At 42.7% G+C, this 20,521-nt stretch overlaps 1 protein-coding gene and 1 long non-coding RNA gene across 2 annotated transcripts in view; one reads left to right on the forward strand and one right to left on the reverse strand.

The window, feature by feature from the left end:
• Window positions 1–5,296: 5,296 nt before the first annotated feature.
• On the reverse strand, window positions 5,297–8,108 carry LOC133626848 (uncharacterized). The gene is made up of 3 exons (XR_009819796.1): window positions 7,907–8,108; window positions 7,717–7,825; window positions 5,297–5,570 (listed from the first exon to the last, which is right to left on the reverse strand). It is a non-coding gene; the product is annotated as an uncharacterized LOC133626848 (long non-coding RNA).
• Window positions 8,109–8,340: 232 nt separating this feature from the next.
• Window positions 8,341–20,521, forward strand: part of PPP4R2 (protein phosphatase 4 regulatory subunit 2) — a 28,188-nt gene continuing 16,007 nt past the window's right edge. The window contains exons 1-2 of the mRNA XM_062008347.1: window positions 8,341–8,448; window positions 9,237–9,318. Coding sequence (XP_061864331.1) covers window positions 8,415–8,448; window positions 9,237–9,318 — 116 coding nt within the window. The 5' untranslated portion in view covers window positions 8,341–8,414. The remainder of the gene's footprint in view (window positions 8,449–9,236; window positions 9,319–20,521) is intronic.

The following is a 20,521-nucleotide window of genomic DNA, read 5'->3' on the forward strand; positions in this document are numbered from 1 at the left end:
GGTTGGGATGAAGATTAGTATTAGTGATGTTAACATGTATGCATATAGGGTATGTCTGCATTGAACAGAGAAATGTGTTCCTCTTTTACAACTCTACTGTGAGAGACTATCCTATTATGTATGTTCCTGAAAGAGAAAAATGCACACATTTAACTTGTGTCCTGCTGTTTTACCTTTTCCTTTGTACTGTTTTCTCTGATACCTTCTGCTCTGTAGAGGACATCCCTTCCTTTCTTGTATTTAATTTCATAGTGTTTGACACTCTTGTATGATCATGGCTGCCATGTCCTTGGTTGTGCTGCAACACTTCTGTGTACAGATGTGTGTGAGCTGTCTATTCAGCCAAACTAGTTGTCTGCCTGGTGATTAAATTGTTTTCTCTCTTGCTGCACTTGCTCATCTGTACAGCATGCTGGGCTCAGCCGCGCTGACTCCTTGAAGTCAGGAATAAAACTCCCGTTGCTACTCATAGGAAGAGGTGTAATGCCAGCTGTCCAACGAGTGTGCTCCGTACAGCGCCGCCTCACCTCTGCCCTGGCAGCTGCGGATTTCAGTTGCATTTAGTTATGGGCTTTGTAACCAAACTGGTCAGTGATGTTCTGATCCAAGAACTTGCAAACATGCCTTTAGTCAGTGCTGCTGTGGGGAGAAGACAGAGTTCTGCCAATGGGACTGGCAGAGGTAAGACAAGCTAACAGCAGATAGGATGGGCATTTATCTGTGGCTGGTGAATCAGGGGAAGGGACCTGGATTGTGATTTCCTGTGTCCCCATTGCCGTGATGCTGCATTTGTTACATCAGTCTAATCTTGTCAGCTGCAGCTCTCCTGTTTGGAACAAATAAACTCTCAGTTCACTGAAGCAAGGCCTTGAAGCTTGGGCACCTACAGCTCAGGGACCTGGACCCAGAACAGTCTCCTTCTCCCCTGCCCTCACTGTAGTATGCACATGAACAACCACAGCACGGATGGACTGTGGGGGACCTCGTGGAGCACTGCAGCTAAATGGAGCTCAGCTGTCATTTTACATCCTTCCTCCGAAGTACCATCCTAGCACAGAGACCTCTGGGTGTTATGGGACATTTAGAGCTGGGAATGAAGTACAACTAACCAAAAAATGTGACACTTCAATACTAGGATAAATCTTTACACTTTATCAACTCTAGCCAAAAACATTGATCATTTAATTTCAAATCATTTCCTTCCAACTACTTCAAGAAGAGATTCCTCTGCTAAGAATCTGGTACCTGTAACCACAAAGAAGCCAGCTTTTGGAATATATTTTGTTCTTGTTCATCAGATAAGGGTCAAACAGGATGACAGCAGCCATCCAGAGGTGGGGTAACACATGTCCGTGTGTTATCCCCAGCCAAGGCTGAAAACACATTCCCTAAGAGCTGTGCAGGCAAGTGCTCTCTACGCTGGGATCCATACAGCCTCCAGCCTCCTCAAGAATTGTTGGCATGAGATAAGGAATTGCTATTTGTGCTTCAAAAGAAATAGCAGTGTTTGGAAATTTTGCTTTCATTCTGGATCAGAATAAAAAGCAAACTGTCAACACTTCCTTTGAAAGGAAAATGGAAATTGAGACTAAACACAAAAATGAGATTCAGCATTTAAGATTAACAGCACTTTGTTAATGTTTTCTTTTGAGGTAAAAGATTTTGTTTTGACTTTTACATTGCTATAAATGTAACCATAATTGCTTATGTTATTTTGTGAAAACTACAGTGTAGTCCAAGAATGTGTGACTGTGTCTTAGAACTAAAATATTTTGGTCATACTGAAATAATGATATCAAAATGAAAACAGAAAAGTGGCATCAGTCGACCTGTTCCTGCAGAAGTGCTCTGGGGTTCATATGAGAAAAGATGTGGGTATTTGATATGTGTAAGTATAGGGCTTCGTGGCTAACCTAGGTGAAGCATAGGATGTTCAGCACATCTAACTTCATTTTTTTACTTACTGTGAGTACTCTTTCAAAATCAAACCCAACTCCCACTATTTTTCTGTTTTCAGCTGTTTCTGGCTTTAAGGCACTGAGCTATTTGGATCTTTTGATACTCCACAGACTTCCCCATCTATTAAAAGCCTATTAAAGATTTTTAGTCATTTTCTCAAGGAGGGACATAATTTGTCTTGAAGTGGCTATGAGCTGCTTCAAAGAAAAACAAAATATCTTTTCCATTCTGAGTGGTTCAGAGACAGGGTTTTTTTTAATGTCATGTTACTGTACTATACTTGATTTTCTGCAGCTGTAATCTAAAAGCCAAACCCACAACCGCCCTGACCTCCTCCTGTAAATCTTTGATGTGTATCAAGGTACAGTATTTTCTGAGGATCTAAATGGCCCTTGACACATAGGATTGTTCTAACTATTTGGATTCTGCTGCATCTCACTGATACTTTGCTGAATGGCTACAGTCTCTTTCAAAGCACACTAAGCCATTTTGGTTCTAACTGAGCCGAAACAGCTTGCAAATTGCTGTCACACATCGATGAATGAAATTACATCAACCCGGGTCAGGGTTCTCTAGAGACTTCATCTAAGCTTCACTGCTGAAAGCAAAAGTGTCTGCTGGTCCTACACCATACATCACTTTAATCGGCTTTGGGTCTGTTGATCTGTGCCCCAGGGTTGGACAGTCTTTAATTCTGTAGAACTTGAGAAAGTCTTACATTACTAAACCTCAAGAATCAGGCTTTGTTGTTTGTTGTAGGGTTAAAGTCATTCCAGGGCACTGAGGTAAACTAGCCCAGATGAGCCCCCGGTGCTGCCAAGATGAGTAGCCTCCATCCTCTGCTCTTCCCACATGCTGCTAGTCTTTCCCTGGCCCCAGCCACCCTGGCCAGGAGAACTGCTGCTGGTGCTGAGAACTGATTTGACAAAAATCACAGCTTTCCATGGGTCAGCATATAGGAAGGAGCAGGAAATGCAGGAATGTCCTTTTTGTGTAGCACACATTGATCTATTAAAGATTCATCAGAATCAGCAATGTATTTTATGCTCTTTTTTCATTTTTGTCTGCAAGGGGTGTGATGTGATTTCATTGCTGGCTCTTGGTTTCTAGTTTGTTCTAATTTCTGCTTTTATTTCATAAAGATGAGAACAAGGAAGTACATAATTATGTTTAAAGGTCAGACCCACTAATCTTAAAGGTCCTTTCCAACCTAAATGGTTCTAAGGCTCTATGCTATGTAACTTGGATGTTACTTCTGTATCTTCCCTCAATGCTGCTAAGTATGAACTTAGGTCATATCAAACCAGTGCTTGATCTGAGCTGCTCAAGTGTAGGAGCAAGTAAGAAGGAGATCTGTTCTATGCATCGGTCAGAACTGGGGTCCTGTGCTAGGCAGGCCCTGCTCCTGCTCCCTTGGAAAACTCACAGAAAATATGTTTTGCAGAAGCTTAAAAGAAAGCTAAAATGTAAACATGAAGAAAACTTTGTGTAAGCTCAGTGCAAGAAGAGAAACAATATCTCAGTTGTAAAACAATTTCTCATCGTTCTTCAGTTGAATCTCACATCTCACAGTCACCACATCTCCTTTCCTAACAAGGGGATTTTTTTTTGTTCACCATTTATTCTCAGCAAATACTCTCCAAGCAGCATTGGGAGCTGGCATAAGATGAAGTCATACTCTCTGTGTTTGTCTGTATTACAAGGTGTGCCAAATGCCTTACAAGGAAGAGTAATTATCATTTCTGTTTGGTTAATGAAGAAACATAGGCATAATTGCCCAACTCATTTGGTTGAGATCACACAACAAATCAACAATGAAACTGCCTAGAAGCATTTTTTGTAGTCTAGGATTATATTTAAATGTTGCTCCTTTGAAAATGGAAAGAAAAGATGATTTCCTGTGAATTGAAATAAGCTCCAGTTAGTTGAGGTGATGGGGTTTCAGAATATCCAAACCTGCCCTTTGCTGAGCTTCATCCTAAAATGCATCTGAAAGAATCTTTGTTACCACACAAATACACAAGTCATTCATGCTCTTCATTTGCTTTCTTTCCATAGAATTGACTGTGCTTGTTATTTTGCTCCTGCTCCAGAAGATATGGCTCTAGTTTCCTCAGAAAGAGGTAGACGTTATTTGAATATCTTTAAACAGTTTTGTCCTACTTTTTGGGAAAACAAAGTAATTCAACTATAAAGTGTCTTTCCTGTGGAAATGCAAAAGCTTTTTCCAGTAAATTATTTGACAAACTGGTCTTTTTCCCTCTAAAAGTAGAGGAAGAAAGAGGGAAGGCTGAGAAATGGAAAGCATTTTCTCGTACCGCTCCTCCTGTGTTGGAGGGCAGGCTGAGCAATGACAGGGAACGTGGCTTTGTTATTTATTTTCTGTAAGTTGAGGAATGACATCTTTAAAAATTAAAGATTCCTGTCTCTGAAACACTTTTTCAATGCAAATGGGGAGTTGTTAGAGTTGGTCTGGTATACTACATGTACACATTCTTTAGCAGTAACCAGTATTGACAAGAGGACTTCAAGAAAGAGAGAGAAATGGGGCAATTTCTTGTGGGTGGGTGGGAGGGAAGGCAGGCAGGGCTGGGAAGGCAGACCAATCTCTAACACTGAAACATCCCCATTAATTAGGTTCTCCAGAACGTAAGTATTGCTTTCTGCAGTCCACTCTACCTTCAAAACATACAGTCATGTTGTTTTTTTAAATGACTCTGTGTTTTGGCATTTTAATTAAGACCTCTTTCAATGCAAAGGTGTTTGTAACCAGTGCCTAACATTTTGTCTCTCTTCCAAAGAAGAGACAAAGGGTGATGATCAGTTAAGCTTACTGAGCTGAGCAGCGGAAATAACACTGTGATGCAGTTCCTTATGCACCACTCATATATTTGTATAAACTATCAACTGCTGGCATTTTTTTACATTCAGAAGAGATTTGCCATCCAATCTGACCAAAAGGAAAGAATTAGAAAAGCTGCTCAACAATGAAAAGTCAATAAATAGTTGGTTCACTCCCTGTGGATTCTCCCACAACATGAAACAAAGGTGTTCCCTGAGCGTCACCCCCCAGGTCCTGATGTGAGTATTTATTTCATGTACTACAGATACGTGATAAATGCTACACTTCAGGAAAGCAGAGTTTTCCAAGTAAGAAATAAAAGTACTGAAACAAAACCAGAGGCATTTATCAGGTAAACCCTGCAGAAAAACCCTGTAGCTTGCATCTCACTTTTGGAGACAAGCCCTGCAAGTGGTGGCCTCAGGTCACACAGCAACACAGTCAAACCTCACCTGGTCCTGTCTGAGTGCAAAGAAGTGGCTCTGAAGTACTTCATAAAACGATTTGGTTTGTTTTACTCTGTTACAAACTGATAAACTAGGTTTCATTTTCTGTACAGAAGGTAGGAGAATTTAGAAAAAGCGCTGTTTTTTTTTCTGTGACTTGCTTTTTTAGCTCAAATCTCTGTGGTTCCAGCTTCCAACAGGGATCGTGAGTGTCCTGGGAACAACTGGCTTGCTGGGTTTTTTTCGTGTTTTAAAAGAACAGGCTAGCAACACAACTTCTCATATTGACAATTAGGGGCTTATTTTGTTGTTTTTGTTGATACCTGTAAATGGAAAAAGATGTTGTTTAGGATGATTGAATTTGCTCCCCCAGGGTCTTTTAAGTAAGCTGTGTAACTACTACACTTTACTGTGCACGTTTACGCCTCTGTAGGCTGCTGGTGGCTGCTGGGATTCTGTAAGAGGAATCACAATGGAAAATGTAGTTCCTCGGGAAGAACTGAAAATTGAGAGCATGTGACTAGCTGAGAATTATGACAGAGAGCAAGCTGTGCTGTGAGCTGATGGGAGACCTGGGGGGAAATGCAGCCAGCTGGGGTATGGGAGTTATTTAAGAGAAGCTCTCCTCTGGGAGAGGTTTGCTCTCTGCTCTTCTTTTTTGTTGAAGGTTACAAAGGTAAGATAGTATTTTTGGTTACTTTAATTGGAATTGGATACATATTTTAAAAGAAAAAAGTAGATCTCAAGGAAAAGGGGATAGCCTGACTTCTAATCTGAACTGTATTGTCCTCTTCTGTTCTTGGTGCATCTGCCTAGGTGCTTCTGTTTCCAGTGTGGTATTCACTGCTTGCTTTAAGACCTTCACATTGCTTCACCGTGGTTTTAATACCATCTCACGTGCAGGGGTTTGTTGGGTTTGATTTGTTGGTTTGAGGGGTATTTTTCCCCCCTAGAGGTTTTGGCAACTTGTATCTTCTTTGTCTCCTTGCTCATTTCTTTGGTTAATAGAGTTAATGATGCTGACGGGCTGCAAGGGAACATGTAACACAAGAGACATGTGCAAGAAAGTAAAGGACTGCCAAGTCCTAAGTATTGTTGAGATTTCTCATGTAATTGGTGCCCAGTGGGGAATACCATTTTCTTTTTAAGAAGCTGAGCATCAATCTGCAGCACAAACCCCAGACAATTCCCTTGTAAAACACTTAGAAATAGTAGCACTTCAAAACTGCACTTAAGAAAGCTTCCAGCTATTCCTATTCAGTCAGTGAGAGTCCCCAAATACTAAATCTGAGCACCTGCTCTAAACTGGTTTTGAAGTTTGTAAGATGCTTTTCCTGAGCTCCTCGACTGCCATGGCACAGAAGTGCAGCAGCTCTGCTCTCCGCATGCTTGTAGCCACAAACACAGCACAGCTCTCTAACTCAGTCTGGAGAGGTGACTCAGCTCCCTCCTCCCACTCTTGGGTTGCAGAATTCCTGTCATTAAAATCCATGTTTGGCCCTGTCAGGTGTCTTGAACGAGGCCTGTCCTGTCAGGTTGGTTTGTTAACCCATGCCTCTTTTCCCTTCTTTTGAAGAGGCAGAGGCTCACAGAGGTTCATTAGCTCCCCTCTGCCTGACCGCAGCCTTCAGCAAGAACCCAGAACTTTCTTTGTAAGGTCTGCTGGTTTTACAAAGGTTTTAACAAAGGTGTGAAACCAGGATTTTGTGCAGTGCATCTGTAAATATGAAACCTTAAAATATTGCTATTAGGATCGTGTGATGCTGTAACAGTCAAAGACTTGAAACACTCTTGATTTTATAAGCCATACTTTAAAAAAAATAACAGCTGTGGTTTCTTTATGGGGCAGCCACCAGCAGAGACCATTACTTACACACCTTGTGGGTTATTTGCTGCATGATAAAATCAGCACAAGGGGTTGGAGAAAGCAGCTTGCAATATAGCAATGCTTCCTATGGGCATCAGGGTTCATCTCTTGGCCATTTGTGGTGGTCCACAACCTATGTCACTGTGCTGTGATATTAAACAGCATTTCTAAGAAGTGTGGCCATGCTGGGGACGTGCTCACAAGGGAGGAGGGACACCTCTGCCTGCAAGTTGCTGCATGTGCAGGTCTCTGGAGGAGCCTGGGACATGCTCTAGGTCCATATTGGGCTTTTACGTAAGTGTGGACCACAGATGTCCCAGCTCACATATGCCCACAATAACAGTTGACAATGATTCTTGACAACCTTATTTACAACTTCATTCTCTGTGTGTGTGTGTTAAATTAGCATTTCCCTTTCCAACCAGGAACAGCCACCGTGTGTTCCTCGGTCCCCCAGAAGCATCTGGGGTGGATGAGCCTGCACAGGGCCAGCTGGCTGCTGGGCCAGAGTGCCCAGCCTCCACGTCAGCGTACTTGCTGTGCCAGGTTCCACTCCTGCCTCATCTGGAGACTTCGTCCACAAAGGAGTGACGTGAACCTACCTGGATTTCACCTCCTCTTCCTCAGAGCTGTAGCGATGCCACAAGCTAAGAGAACGGGCCATCCCCAGGAACTCCAGTGGTGTCTGGAGGGAGGAGAGCGGCTGCTGGGCTTCAAGGCGCAAAAAGAGCAGGTAGGTAGAATGAAGAGGAAAGATAGCTTCTTCTTGAGAATAAATGGAATCAGGCCTACCTATGTACAGACACTGGATTTGAGGGTGAGGGAAGAGTAGTCGCCTTCAGCCTGGGCAGGTCAGAATGCTCACAGGGCGGGGGAGGCCGCGCCAGTTCCGCAGGAGCTCCGTGTTGTCTTCCCTGAGTCTCTACGCGGGTAGGAGGGCGTCAGCCGACAGCCCGAGGAGGAGGGCTGTGAGATCGGTCGGTCCGTCGGTCGGTCAGCCCCTCCCCCGGAGCCGCCGCCGCCTCCCTCTGAGGCCCGCCCCGCCGCGCCCCGCCCCGGCCCGGCCCGCGGCACCGCCTCCCCGCGCGCCACCGCCCCCCGGCGGGAGGGAGGGACGGAGGGAGGGGGAGGGCGGGCTGTCGGGGCCGCGCACGGGGACGGCCCGGGCGCCATGTTGGAGGGTTGCTGAGCCCGGGGTCTCTGTGTGTGCGCGGCGGCTGGAGCCCGTTTCCTGTGTGGGGTGGGGGGGGGGCTGGAGGAGGGGAGCAGCGCGGAGCGGGGAGAGGCGCCCAGGCGGATCATGGACGTCGAGAGGCTGCAGGAGGCTCTGAAAGGTGGTGCCGGGGCTCGACGCGGAGAGGGGGGGGGGTGGGGGGAGCGGTGTCCCCAGGCTGAGAGGGAGACGGGGGTCTCCCTAGCAGCTGAGACCCTCTTGGGGGAAGGGAGCGCCCTTCGCCGAGGGCGGCAGGTCCCCTCCGCCAGGGACGAGGGTCGGGGTCCCCGCGCTGTGGGGAAGGGGCCGCTCGCGTGGGAGGAAAGGGGGTCCCATAGAGTGGGGAGAGGCCCGGGGGCTCCCGCTGGGGAAGGAGAGGGGTGAGCCCCTCGTCCTCGCTGCCCTACGATTCCCCCGGGCTTGCTCTGTGCTGCGTGAGGGGGAGCGGCAGAGGGAGGTTAGTGACCCCGCCGGCTCCCCCTCCGCCAGGCCCGGGGCTCCCCGCGGCTGAGTGCCCTCTGCTCCGCCGCGCGCCTGCCTGCCTGCCCTTCCTCGGCCCTCGCCCTTACCCTCTCTTTTCCTCTCTTCCCCAGTCCCCTTCTGTGCTAGCTTGCCTCGCTGGGTGCAGCCTGGGGAAATCAGCCTCTGTCTCTGTTGTAGCTGCTCAAAAGAAGTTGCAAATCAACTTTTGCTACTCAGATGCATGTAGTTTCTCCACATGAAAATATCAAGAGTTGCACAGGGCTGGGCAGCTGGTGGAACTCTGAGGAACAACTTCAGCATTGTGGAAGCATGAAAATATTTTTGTGGGGGCTGTACTGATCGTTAAAGCAAATTAACTGCTAATTATTATGAATTTTTGTTCTGTTTTCTTTTACCATTCCTTTTGTATCATTCTCATACCAACAGATTTTGAGAAGAGAGGAAAGAAAGAAGTGTGTCCAATACTGGATCAGTTTCTTTGTCATATCGCTAAGACTGGAGAGACAATGTAAGTGTGACTCTTTTGGTGATCTTAAGTTGTAGCTTCTGACATTTATGCTGTTAAAGTCAATGAGATGCTACCTGGACTCTCTTTTTGCCTGTAGATACCTTCTGTGAGCTAAATAAGCTTGCCTTAGTTCCCATTTAATTTTGTATGTATTAGTTCTGTTTGCTGGTAGTTTTGTCTAACAGGGAGACTTCATACAGGCTTTGCTCAGGAGTATCTGTCACATCTTATTGATTGTGATTGATACAATAAACCTGTTGCTCCTTCACATTTTTTTGCGTGACATTCAGGTTTTGGAATCCAAAAGTTTGCCTGATTTGTGATGTCTGCAGTTCACTGTTGTAATATCTGTTGTATCCAGTATCTGGTAGTAGTATTTACATAAAAATGTGAATGGCTTAGGTTGATTCTTTCTAGGCTTTATATACCGAGCTGTGTGATGATTGTGCTTTTGATGGGGAGGGGAGGACCACATCGGTGCTTTCTGCGGAGGAGCTGTATGGGAACTACTCCGAATTTTCCACAGCCTCTCCTTCTTCAGCTCACACAAGAGCTGCACTTTTCCTGGACTTTCAGAGCTCACCGTGCCTGGTTTCTGCCCGCAGCGTGATGTAGCTGGAGCAGCCGTGGCACACGCTCCCGCTTGACCGCGGGTGCTGCGCTCGGTGACTTCCTTTTAGCTCACTATTTGGCAGGAAGGGGAAAGGCTTCCCTGGGTGCGTTGCTATAGAGTTGCTCACTTTCTGGCTCCCAGGCTGTCTCCTTGTTTTTGAGGCCTAGTGCCAGACTACAGGCTTCAGCAGGAGCTCTGTGCTTTAACCAGTGTTTTGTTAGCAACCAGTGATTGCAGGGGCTTTGTTTGGGTTCCTAGAATCCCTCTAACTCGTCAGAGGTTTGTAGGGTTTGTGTTTTTTTTAGGGGAGTGGGATTTTTGCTTTGGTAGTTTAGTAGTGCTGCTTGAATTGGTGGTCTTCAAAGAAAACAAGTTCTGAAATGTACTTTGCTCTTTGAATAGAAGGCTTTGGCTCAGCAGAAATATGCAGCTGAAATGCTTAATATTTTGGTGTGATATTTATTTTAGTATGTCCTTACTCAGGTGCCTTTTGTCTGTATGAAATGTTTAAAATATTTTTTTTCCTGTTCTGAAATATTTATTCAGGCTGTTGTTTTGGTTTGGTTATTTTTGGTTTTGTTTCCACATATATATTCCAAAATATTTTTTTTTAATTGATTGCTTAGAGAGAAGTTATTGGGAAAATCCTTGGCTGTGTGAAACTTGAGAAATGAATAAACTCCTGGCTTCATTTCCAGGTGGAAACTCTAGTTTTTTTAAAGAATTATTGCAAACTATTAAACCTGAACTGGAATTTTTCACCTGGAAATTTGTGCAGCCTTGATTTTCTGTGTTTATAGGGTTTTATTTGGCCTTTTTTCATGTCCCTAGGTCTTTTCAGCATCCTTGAACCTTTCTGGTTACTTTTTGAAGAGAACATTTTTTGCATTGGATGTGAACATCAGACGTATCTAATATAATCTGGAGGCAGACACGGAAATATTGTTCCATAATGTTTAATTTTTTCCCCATTATCTACCCAATTCTGTATTTAGATAGAAATTTCTCCACACTTAATCAAATACATTTGTGTTTTCACTGATGTGTGATGTGTAATGTGTGAAAGTATCAGGAAGACATGAATGAAAATTCAGATCTTACGGTAACTATTCATGTAAAGGTTGGTAGTAGGCATTATAAGGTCTTAAAGTATTTTTAAGCTAGTACAGCTTGACCACTGTAAAAGCGTTCCTGAATACACAAATTTACCAAATACGGGATGATGCAAAATGAACTGAGTGTTCCTCATGTTCAGTTATGCAAAAGGAACTTTATTTTGAAGTCAGTGATAAATAAGTTGCTTTGGAATGGTAAGACGAAATCTGAAATAATAGTTTGTAGTGACATTTACTAGGATTTTTTATGAGGTTCAGAGCTCATGTTAAAGAAAAAGTGATGGTTAAGTCAGGGTTAATTATACAAAGGGTTTGCATGCTTGTTTATTGAAAAAAACAATGGATCTTACTCAGTCACAACCTGTTCTTCAAGTAACATGCAAAAAGCACCCATGTGAGGACTGAGGCAAATAAGGACAAGTAAAATGGGAAATACTTTTAATTAGAGTAATCGTTGTCTCTAGGAGTTATATAATATTCGTGGGGATTCTCTCGGCTTTATAACTTGCTCTGTGATGAATACTGATTTTTAGGTGATACACTGCAGTCCACATCCTGGGTTAAATGTAGAGCATTCTCACCTCTCACCCCCTGCCTCATCGGGGCAGCAGATCTTTTGTTTCAAACTTCGCTTCAAAGGGTGCAAAGTGAAGTAAGAATGACTCTCAAGGTTCTCATCAGAGCATGGTGGTGGCATACAAAGCTTACTCAATGGCTCATGTAAGGCCATTGAGTGCCTTCCTGCCCTCGATTGTTTCAATGTGCTTATTCATCTGAGCAAGTTGCAAACAGGTAGATGCAGGTTTAGGTTAGGCTCTAATTTTACTAGGATTTCTCCTGTCAAGTGCAGCCCTTGTGTCACTTTCATTTGGGCTTATTCAGTTGTGTGTGTAGCTACATGGTAACCTGGAGCAGGAAACTGCTCACAGTTGTAACTTCTGTTTTTAACAAGGTTCTGTTTGTTGATCCACTTTGTTTTTTCCCTGTGAGCTGGGACAGCTCGGCTCAGCACTGAACAGGTGATGTAGGGGAGGAATAAAGGGTGAGAGTTCTATAAGCCAGCACTGCACCCATGATAAGGCTCTTCGCAGTGTGTCTTTATTGTAATTAAAAGTTTTTCAGTTACAAGGAAAGTCTGGAGTAAAAATGTTGCTAAATTTGGCTATGCTATCAGTGTAAGCTTAGTTGCTTTATCGTTACCTTGCACTAAAAGCTTGGTCATGTAATCACGTGTGTTAACCTGATCTATTTGGAGTTTAGGATATCTTCCTGTGCAAAGTTAACCATTCATTTAATATGTTTGCCTGCCTTTACAAGTGCTAGTTTAAACTTCCGTGATTATAGGTGAACAGAAGCAAAAGTTTGATTGCTTTGCTACTTGGGTATATATTTGTTACTTACTGGTTGCTATGGTAAGACTTGGCCTTAGGTGAAATATGAAGTTTATAGTTCAACCTTTTTCAATCTCTTTTTGAGTCTTCTTGAGACTTGTTTCTTTTCAGAAGAGTGACCTATTCCCTGATCAACTTTGTTTTTTACCAAGATACTAACATGGAATTTCCTTAGTGAGAATACTGAGGGAAGATCATAGAATCACAGAGTGGTGGGAATTGGGAGGGACCTATGGAGATCATCTAGTCCAGCCCCCTGCAGAAGCAGGTTCACCCAGATCAGGGGGCACAGGAACATGTCCAGGCAAGTTTGGAAACCTCCTGAGAAGTAGCCTCCACGCCTCCCTGGGCGGCCTGGGCCAGGGCTCCCTCACCGGAAATAAATGTTATCTCCTGTTGAAGAGGAACTTCCTGTGTTCCAGCTCACGCCTGTTACCCCTTGTCCTGGCCACTACAGAGAAGAGACTGGCTCCATCCTCTCCACACCCACCCTTTTGGTATTTGTCAGCATTGATAAGTTCCCCTCTCAGCCTTCTCTTCTCCAGACTGAGCAGGGACTGCAGCCTTTCCTCCTCACAGAGATGTTCCAGTCCCCTGATCATTTTGGTAGCCCTGTGCTGGCCTCTCCAGCAGTCCTTTATCTCTCTTGAAGAGCCCAGAACTGGCCACAGGAGCCCAGATGTGGCCTTACCCAGGATCATTCTAGCCTCCTTTTCTCTGGCTTGTAACAGACCAGCATGATGTGGAAAACAGAGTAAAGTGAAGAGATACAGTAAAATGTTAAGACTTAACAAATTTTGTATCTGAAAGACCTTTAAAAACAGGATACATTTATGTGCTTTTTTTTTTTTTTTGCATAAGAAATCTGCTGCTTTTCCCTGAAGCAGGAGTGGCTTCAAGAGGGTACAAGTCACAGCACTGCAGTGATAGACATGAAATGCAGAAGTGAAATACCTCTTTGTTCTTATGAAGAATTCTTAAAAGAGCAGATGTGAAGATCCCTTACCAATTGTGATCTTGTCTTGTATTTAGAATGTGTTTTCTCTTAGAAAATTCTGTGGGATTTAAATCACTCTGCCTCCTCAATAGAAAATAAGTTTTTAAACCATTTATTTTGGTGCTTCAGCAAGTGTCGTGGTTTTGCCCAGCCAGCGGCAAAGCACCATGAGAATCTCTTGCTCACTGCCCCCCATTCACCCCCACCCTCGTTAGGATGGCAGAGGCCCCAGCGAAATGGGAGGGAAAAAAGATAACCAAGGATGTTGTGGATTGAGACAAGGGCAGGGAGGGCTCGCTGCCAATTTCAGTTCCGAGCAAAACAGACTCCACTATTCCACTTAAAAAGGAAAGTAAGGAAAGTTTATTCTACTACCTACAAGAAACAGAACAGAACAAAAAGCAAACACAGGGCGGGATGATGAGAAAAATACAACCAGCACTTTAAGATCTCCCTTCCCCATCCCTCCTTTCTTCCTGGGCCCAGTTCACTGTTCCCCATATCTCTACCTCCTCCCCCCTCAATGGCACCGAGGGGCAGGGGATGGGGTATGTGGTCAGTCTCTCACAGGTGGGCTCTGCCACTTCTCTCTCGCATTCTTCCCCTGCTCCGATACAGGGTCCCTCGCACGGATCCCAGTCCTTAATGAACTTCTCTGGTGTGGGTTCCTCCCAACAGCTACAACTTATGTGAATACAGAATCCCTCACATGGGACACAGCCTCCTCTGGGCATAGTCACTGCCTCTGGCACAGCGTCTTTTAAGTACTGCAAACAATTCTTTGCTTCCCTACTCCTCTCCTCAGGATGCAGAGGGGTCTCTGCTCCAGCACACCTCCTCCTCTCCTCCCTCACTGACATTGGAGTCCGCATGGTTGCTTCTCTCTCTCTTCCAACTCCTTGCACCACCACCAGCCAGAAAAGAAGGAAAAAGGAACAGGAAGAACCTTCTTCTTCTTAAAAAGTGATCATGGAGGTGCCTAATTGGCTCAGCCCCAGAAGTGGGTCTGGCTCAGAGCTGGGGAGAGTTTTAAGCAACTTCTTACAGGAGCCATCTTTACAGCCCCTTTCCCATTAACAGAAATGACTCCACACAAAACCATGACACCAAGAAAGTCCAATTAGCTGGGCTGGATGGGAAAACTTAGAGCTTTCCTTTGGTTCAGCAGTTCAAAATAAAACTTAGAAGACAAAAGCAATCAGAATTTCTATGTTCATGTTCTCTGCATTTCCTTCACTCCTGCCTTGGATCAGGCAACTTATAAATCACAGGTTTAATGGGTTACTATAGTAGTATACTATACACGCTACTTTAGCTTCTTGCCCAGGTTGTGTGCTGCAGCTCTGGTAATCACCTCAGTGGCCTTCTACTCATCTTACTCTGTTCTCTCCTCAATGACACAACTCCAAACCAGACACAGTATTGCTGTTGTGGTCTTGTAAGTGCCGAGTAGAGGGGTGTAATGGCCTTCTCTGATGCTGTAAGTGTAACCTCGTGTGCAGGCAGCCTTTCCTGCAGCAAGGGCGTGCTGATGCGTGCCCGGCTTCCCATCTGCCAACACCGCTGCTGGCCCCAGTGTTGCCTCTGAGCAAGTTGTTTTCAGTTAGCCTTTGGACCACATTGACCACCACCACTCCTGTGGTCTCTGTACCTCTCCATCTTGGCTACAAAGATGTGATGGGAGACACTGCAGTAGGTCTTACTAAAGTTAACAGTGTCTGCTGGTCTTTTCTCATCAACAGTCAGGTGGATCAGGGATGATCTGTTGGTAAAGTTTAAAACTAAATATAGGTTAGATAACTGTAGTTATGTCAAAGTTAAGGGCAAAAACTATTTTGGACCCTTTGGTACTGTTTAATGTACTTTATGTAGCAGTAAACTTTTTCTCCTTCATTTTTGGAACACTTTTTTGTATCTCTTTGGCTTTTATATTATCTTGTTAGAGCAGTGAAATAGCTTGTCAGTGGCAGCAGTGAACGTGTCTGAGGATAAGTTCCCATTCTCAGCTTTATTACTTTAAAGGTGTATTCTGAAATCTTGTCATTTCCTTTCGTATGTTAGCAACGTGTAGATTTTTGTGTAACCATATGTTCTTCAGTGTATTTCATGTGCTTAAGTTTCTCTTCTTTTTCCTATGAAGTATGTTCCCTGTTTTCATTCGCTCTCAGGTTTTGTTGCTTGACGTGTGCATTCTGGTGTTTTTTGACTAGTTAGAAATTTTTGTTCCAATCTGGAGGCAAATCATTAACTGGAAGTCTTTAGAACTATTGAAGGAATGTAATTTCCTTATGATTAAAAACAAAGAAATAAACCAATTCTGGAGTTCCTGCCATAACAGACAGGGTAATATTTTCTGAGAGGCCTGTGTGCCTTTGTTAGTATAGGCCTCTTCCATTTCCATGTTCTCAGTGAAGCAAGAGATGTGGGTAAACTTCCTTGTGTTGTTTCCTAGTGTTATTCCTCAGTAGCTTCATTTCACTAAGTGGCTGGAATTATTCTCCTCTTTCCACTGACACGATGTTTTCTGTCTTGTAATGCACTGTTGCCTCTGAAGGACAGGAATCTCGATAGGAAAGCCTGCTGATTTTATCAAAGATAGGTTCCTTGCTCTTTTATTTATATTATAAAAAATGATCTATGTATCAAATGCACAGCTATAGCACTGCAGCAGAATCAGTTGTGATACAGATGAAATCACTTGCCTCTTTAGGAAATGCATGCTATTGTAGTGTTTTATTTCAAATGCTACTGCTGCATATCTGTTGGGAGCTGGTTTTGCAATATAAAGGTCAAACTTTAACCACTCTTGTAAAACATGCATGATGAATTGGGCCTAATAAACTTTGGTCTCTCCATAGAATACATCTGGAAAGAAAGATGAAAGGCAGACTCCTCATAGCCATACTCACTTTTCAGTGTAATTGGACTGTTTTAACTGGGAATGTAACTTTAGGCACATGCAGACTTTCATTTGTGTGTCCTTCTTCCCTGCTACTATAAGGACACTGCTAGTCTTTTTGTAGACAGTTCACTGTTCTTCTGCATAGAAAATCACCCCACCATTTATTCTAGAGCAGTTAATATAGTTGCATGTGCTTCTGATGATCATCTTTGGTAGTATTCTGTTGGCATCTTTCTGCTCTTCAAGCTCAGTTCTCCTGCATTGCTTAATCTGATTTGTTCTCATCCTTGGAGCTTCTGTCAGTTCCCGCATTTACCTCTTAGTAACATTTCTTCATGTCTGGAGTGGCTGCCTCAGTATTACCTCCTTCTTTTCCATTAGGCCTCACATCTCTGTTCCTTGCTGCCCTTGCTTGTTACTATTTCATTTGAAGTAAGTTCCCCAACATTTGGGTATTGTTCTGCTCCATATTGCACTTTACAGTAGCAAGAATGTTTTTCTTTTGTAACCTTGTAACTGTTGAGCTTTCCTTCCTCTTCCTGTCTACAGATTTTGGAAAGGTTTGTGCTTCATGGCACAAGTTGAGGGGGAGGAACAAGGCAATGGTGTATACAGAAGGGAGGATACAAAGCAGGCTTTGTCTTGAGAGATGATGGATTATCAGGTTTGTGGATAAACTGGACCGATGCTGCTTTTCCGCAAAGCTGGTATGTCTCTGGCTTCAGCTTTAGAAATGATCTTACTTGAGGACAGTTACAAGATTTCCATGATGGCTACACCCCATGAGGGTTTGCTCCGGAGTGGTAAGGGAGTGTGATATTGCAGGAACACCTAATGGGTGTGGATTAGTCACCAAGGCAGGGTACAGGTAGCCAAGCTTAGTGTCTGCCAACTGAACTGCTTTGTGTAGAAGCCAACTAGGTGGCTTTTGTTTCCGGTTTTGGAAGGAGTTAGCAACAGAAGTGTGATTTACCTGATCCTAGGGGTACTGCTTTCAGACCTGAGAAGTCTTTGTTTTTGTGGCACAGTGCATGAATTGGCAAGCGTAGGAATACGGTGCAAATAAATTCACATCCCAGAGTAGTTGGGATTTTCCTTAACCTGGCTTCCCAGTTTTATTGCTTGGTATAGGAAAGATTTGATAGCATTATCTCAGTGTGGTCTGCTGCTCTTCAAAGGTAACCTGTGGATCTCTCTGCACTCATTGTTTAACAGTGATAGCTACACTTGGCAGATGAGTTAGAGCAGTTCTTTTGTTCATTTGGTTATTCTGTGCAAACCAGTCATACTTAGAACAACGTCAGTGTCCTGTATTATTAGATATGTGGAATTTAGTTTGCATATGGAAGAGGTGATACATTTGTATAGGCATTTATCCAAACATTAATTTGACATTACTCAGAGTGATTTTTCTATAGCTAGCTCCTACAGAGGCAGTGATTTGAACTTACTACAGATTCAGAAAGTTTTTTAAATGTTTCACTCATTGCAGAGTAGTTTTTCTTAATTTTTGACTCCCAGACTTCCACTCTACAAGTTTATTGAGAAAGTATCACCTATTTAATGTCCCTACAGTGTACTATGGCATTCCATTGCACCTCTGCCTGATGAATTGTTTTTCTGTGCCACAGCTGTTGAATGGGATGCACTGCAAATTGTGCCATGGGATTCCTGCAGAATCACTATTACACAGTGCATGCCATCCTTCTGGAGACATGCCTTAGTGAACACTAGTTTAGTCAAATTTTATCTGAGATGGAGAGGAGTAAAAGGTAAGAATAATGTACAGAATTGTTAGATGACTGTATTTATTTCAGCACTAAATTTTGACAAAATGTCCAATCATGTTCAAGGCAGATCTGGACTATAAATGGGTTTTGGGAGGTATTTTGACACAGATAGTGCCTATCTGCTATTGAAGATCTGTTTGGCTAGTGCTGTTCAAATGCAGCTGCACTTATCTTTGGTAGAACAGATGAATATAAATGTTCTTGGGGCTCATGTGATTGTAAGTTGTGAGACAAGTGAGAAACCTTCCCTCTCCTTCTGAACTTCTTGTGCTAGTTGCTTAACTGATGTTTTGTTTACAGTTCTCTAAGGTTCATGTGAATGTTCTCTTATTGAGTTTAAAGATTAAGAATGAAATGTCAAGCATATTGTCACTGAAATAATACCTCTCTCTGAAAAGAATTACTCCTGGTGTAGTATATTGTAGTAATAACTGGATCAAAATCTTGCATTAAGTGTTGCAGATGCATTCAACAGAAATGAGGCAGATGTGGGCTGAGAAAACGGTTCCTGTAAATAAAGTGCTTACTGCAAGTTCTGAACCAATGTGTGTGTTATTTTTAAATAAGGCAGGAAATATTCAGAAGATTGTCAGGTTAAAAAGCACACAAAACTCAAATGATTTTAATATACTCTAGTACAAAACGTGTTAACTAAATTTTTTTCAAAGGTAAATGTAATAATCACACAGACGATTGGTAAAATAAATATCCATTACTAGAGAAATAAAGTCTGTTGGAGTACAGTATCTTGTAAAGAATAAGACAGCAAAAAGATACCAAGTCTACATATAGGGTGTCATGTTTAGTGTGGTTCCCCACGCTAGTGATTTTCCTGCATAACAGAAAAAAAGAGAAACTAGATTGTAAATAGATTAGGTGTAGTTAATAGGGCTCAGATTGGAAGACTTGGCTGATATTTGACGCTGATCCAAAAGTCTGTGTTTATAAGACTTGGAGACCTTTGTAGTTGGTGTACACTTTATAGGAAAGGTAGTGCCTCTGATCATTCAGCTTGTGAAAAACTTGAGATTTGTAAGAGGTGATATTTGAGTAGGTACATGAAGAGTAAGAAATCAGAGTAAGGTAAGAGTTTATATATTGGTACACAGTGCAGAAGCACATTAAGTGGAATAGTTCAATAAATACATCAATTCACTCTTGAAAATTTATGTTACCTTTATAAGTGGAAGAGTGAAATCTGGTGAAAATACCATCTGCTTCTACTTTTATATTCATAGATAAGCCATTGTCAGTGGTTTGTAAAAATTGTGAAGGCTTTCAGTTATTTTATGCATATTGCTTCCCACTGCTACAAGGAATTTAATTCTTGAGTGAAGAATCTGTTCTAATATTGTACTTTTTTGTTCTATAGTCAGTTTTTTGTCTTTAAAAATGAAAGAAACCTGAGTTGAATTTTTAGATAACTATATTAAGAAATGCACTTTGAAGAATTCTGTGTCCCAGTTCAGATTTTTTCTGTTTATGGGACAGCTGTTGGCATCAACTGAATATTTATCAGCAGAGATCAGAAGTCATCTCTTGTTGATTACAGATACTACTTTAATGTCTCCATCAACTGTCTGTTTCCATAACTAAGTCTTAATCTTTCTTCTTCCTGGTGATAATAGTAGTAATTTCCAAGTAGCAGAGAGGTGCATGCTTACACTACTGAAGTAGATGTGGTTCTACTGTACTATAGTTTCTGTAGCTCAGGAACAAGTTTGTCATGCTTGCTAGGAGGAGAGCAAAGACTTAATTTAGGCTGACAATAATCAGCTACTGAAAATGGGGAAATACCTTCTGTGCTTGTGGGAAATACCAGTTTCTCCTCTTTTGAGTTCTATCATATATTTTTAATTAAAGTGGAAGGTTACATGAGGTCAAACCCTACTGAAGATAAAATGTGAGAGCGTTTAATTTTACATGTGTTATCAGGTGAAAGTGAACAGGAGATGCTCCCCTAAGCAGAGTGTTTGCCAGCATGTTTTCCTACTAGAAACATACTGTTCACAGCAAAGCACAAAAGTTCAATGAATTCACTGTGCTCTGTCACCTAGAGTTGAAAATGTATTGCTCATTCAGAAACACTATTAAACAATCTAGCACTTGCTTACAGGTTTAATTTAATGTTGGATGGAAGGGTTTGTCTGCTTGCCAGAAGCATTTAAGGAACTAGTCTGCATCGATGCACAGGGGATTTTACTGTATAAATCTGTTGGCACTGTGTGGAATTTCCTATGTTAATCTGCACTGTGTGGATGGTGAAAAGAGCAGCAACAGCGTGCAAAATGATGGCACTGAGATTAATTGCCTCAAAATGGTATTAAAGTACAGGAAGTGGAAAATAAGTTTAAAATCCAAACATTTGAAGCAAGAGGGTAATTAGGTAAGGTAC

This window comes from Colius striatus, chromosome 15 (genome assembly GCF_028858725.1).
Source record: "Colius striatus isolate bColStr4 chromosome 15, bColStr4.1.hap1, whole genome shotgun sequence".
NCBI lineage: Eukaryota > Metazoa > Chordata > Aves > Coliiformes > Coliidae > Colius > Colius striatus.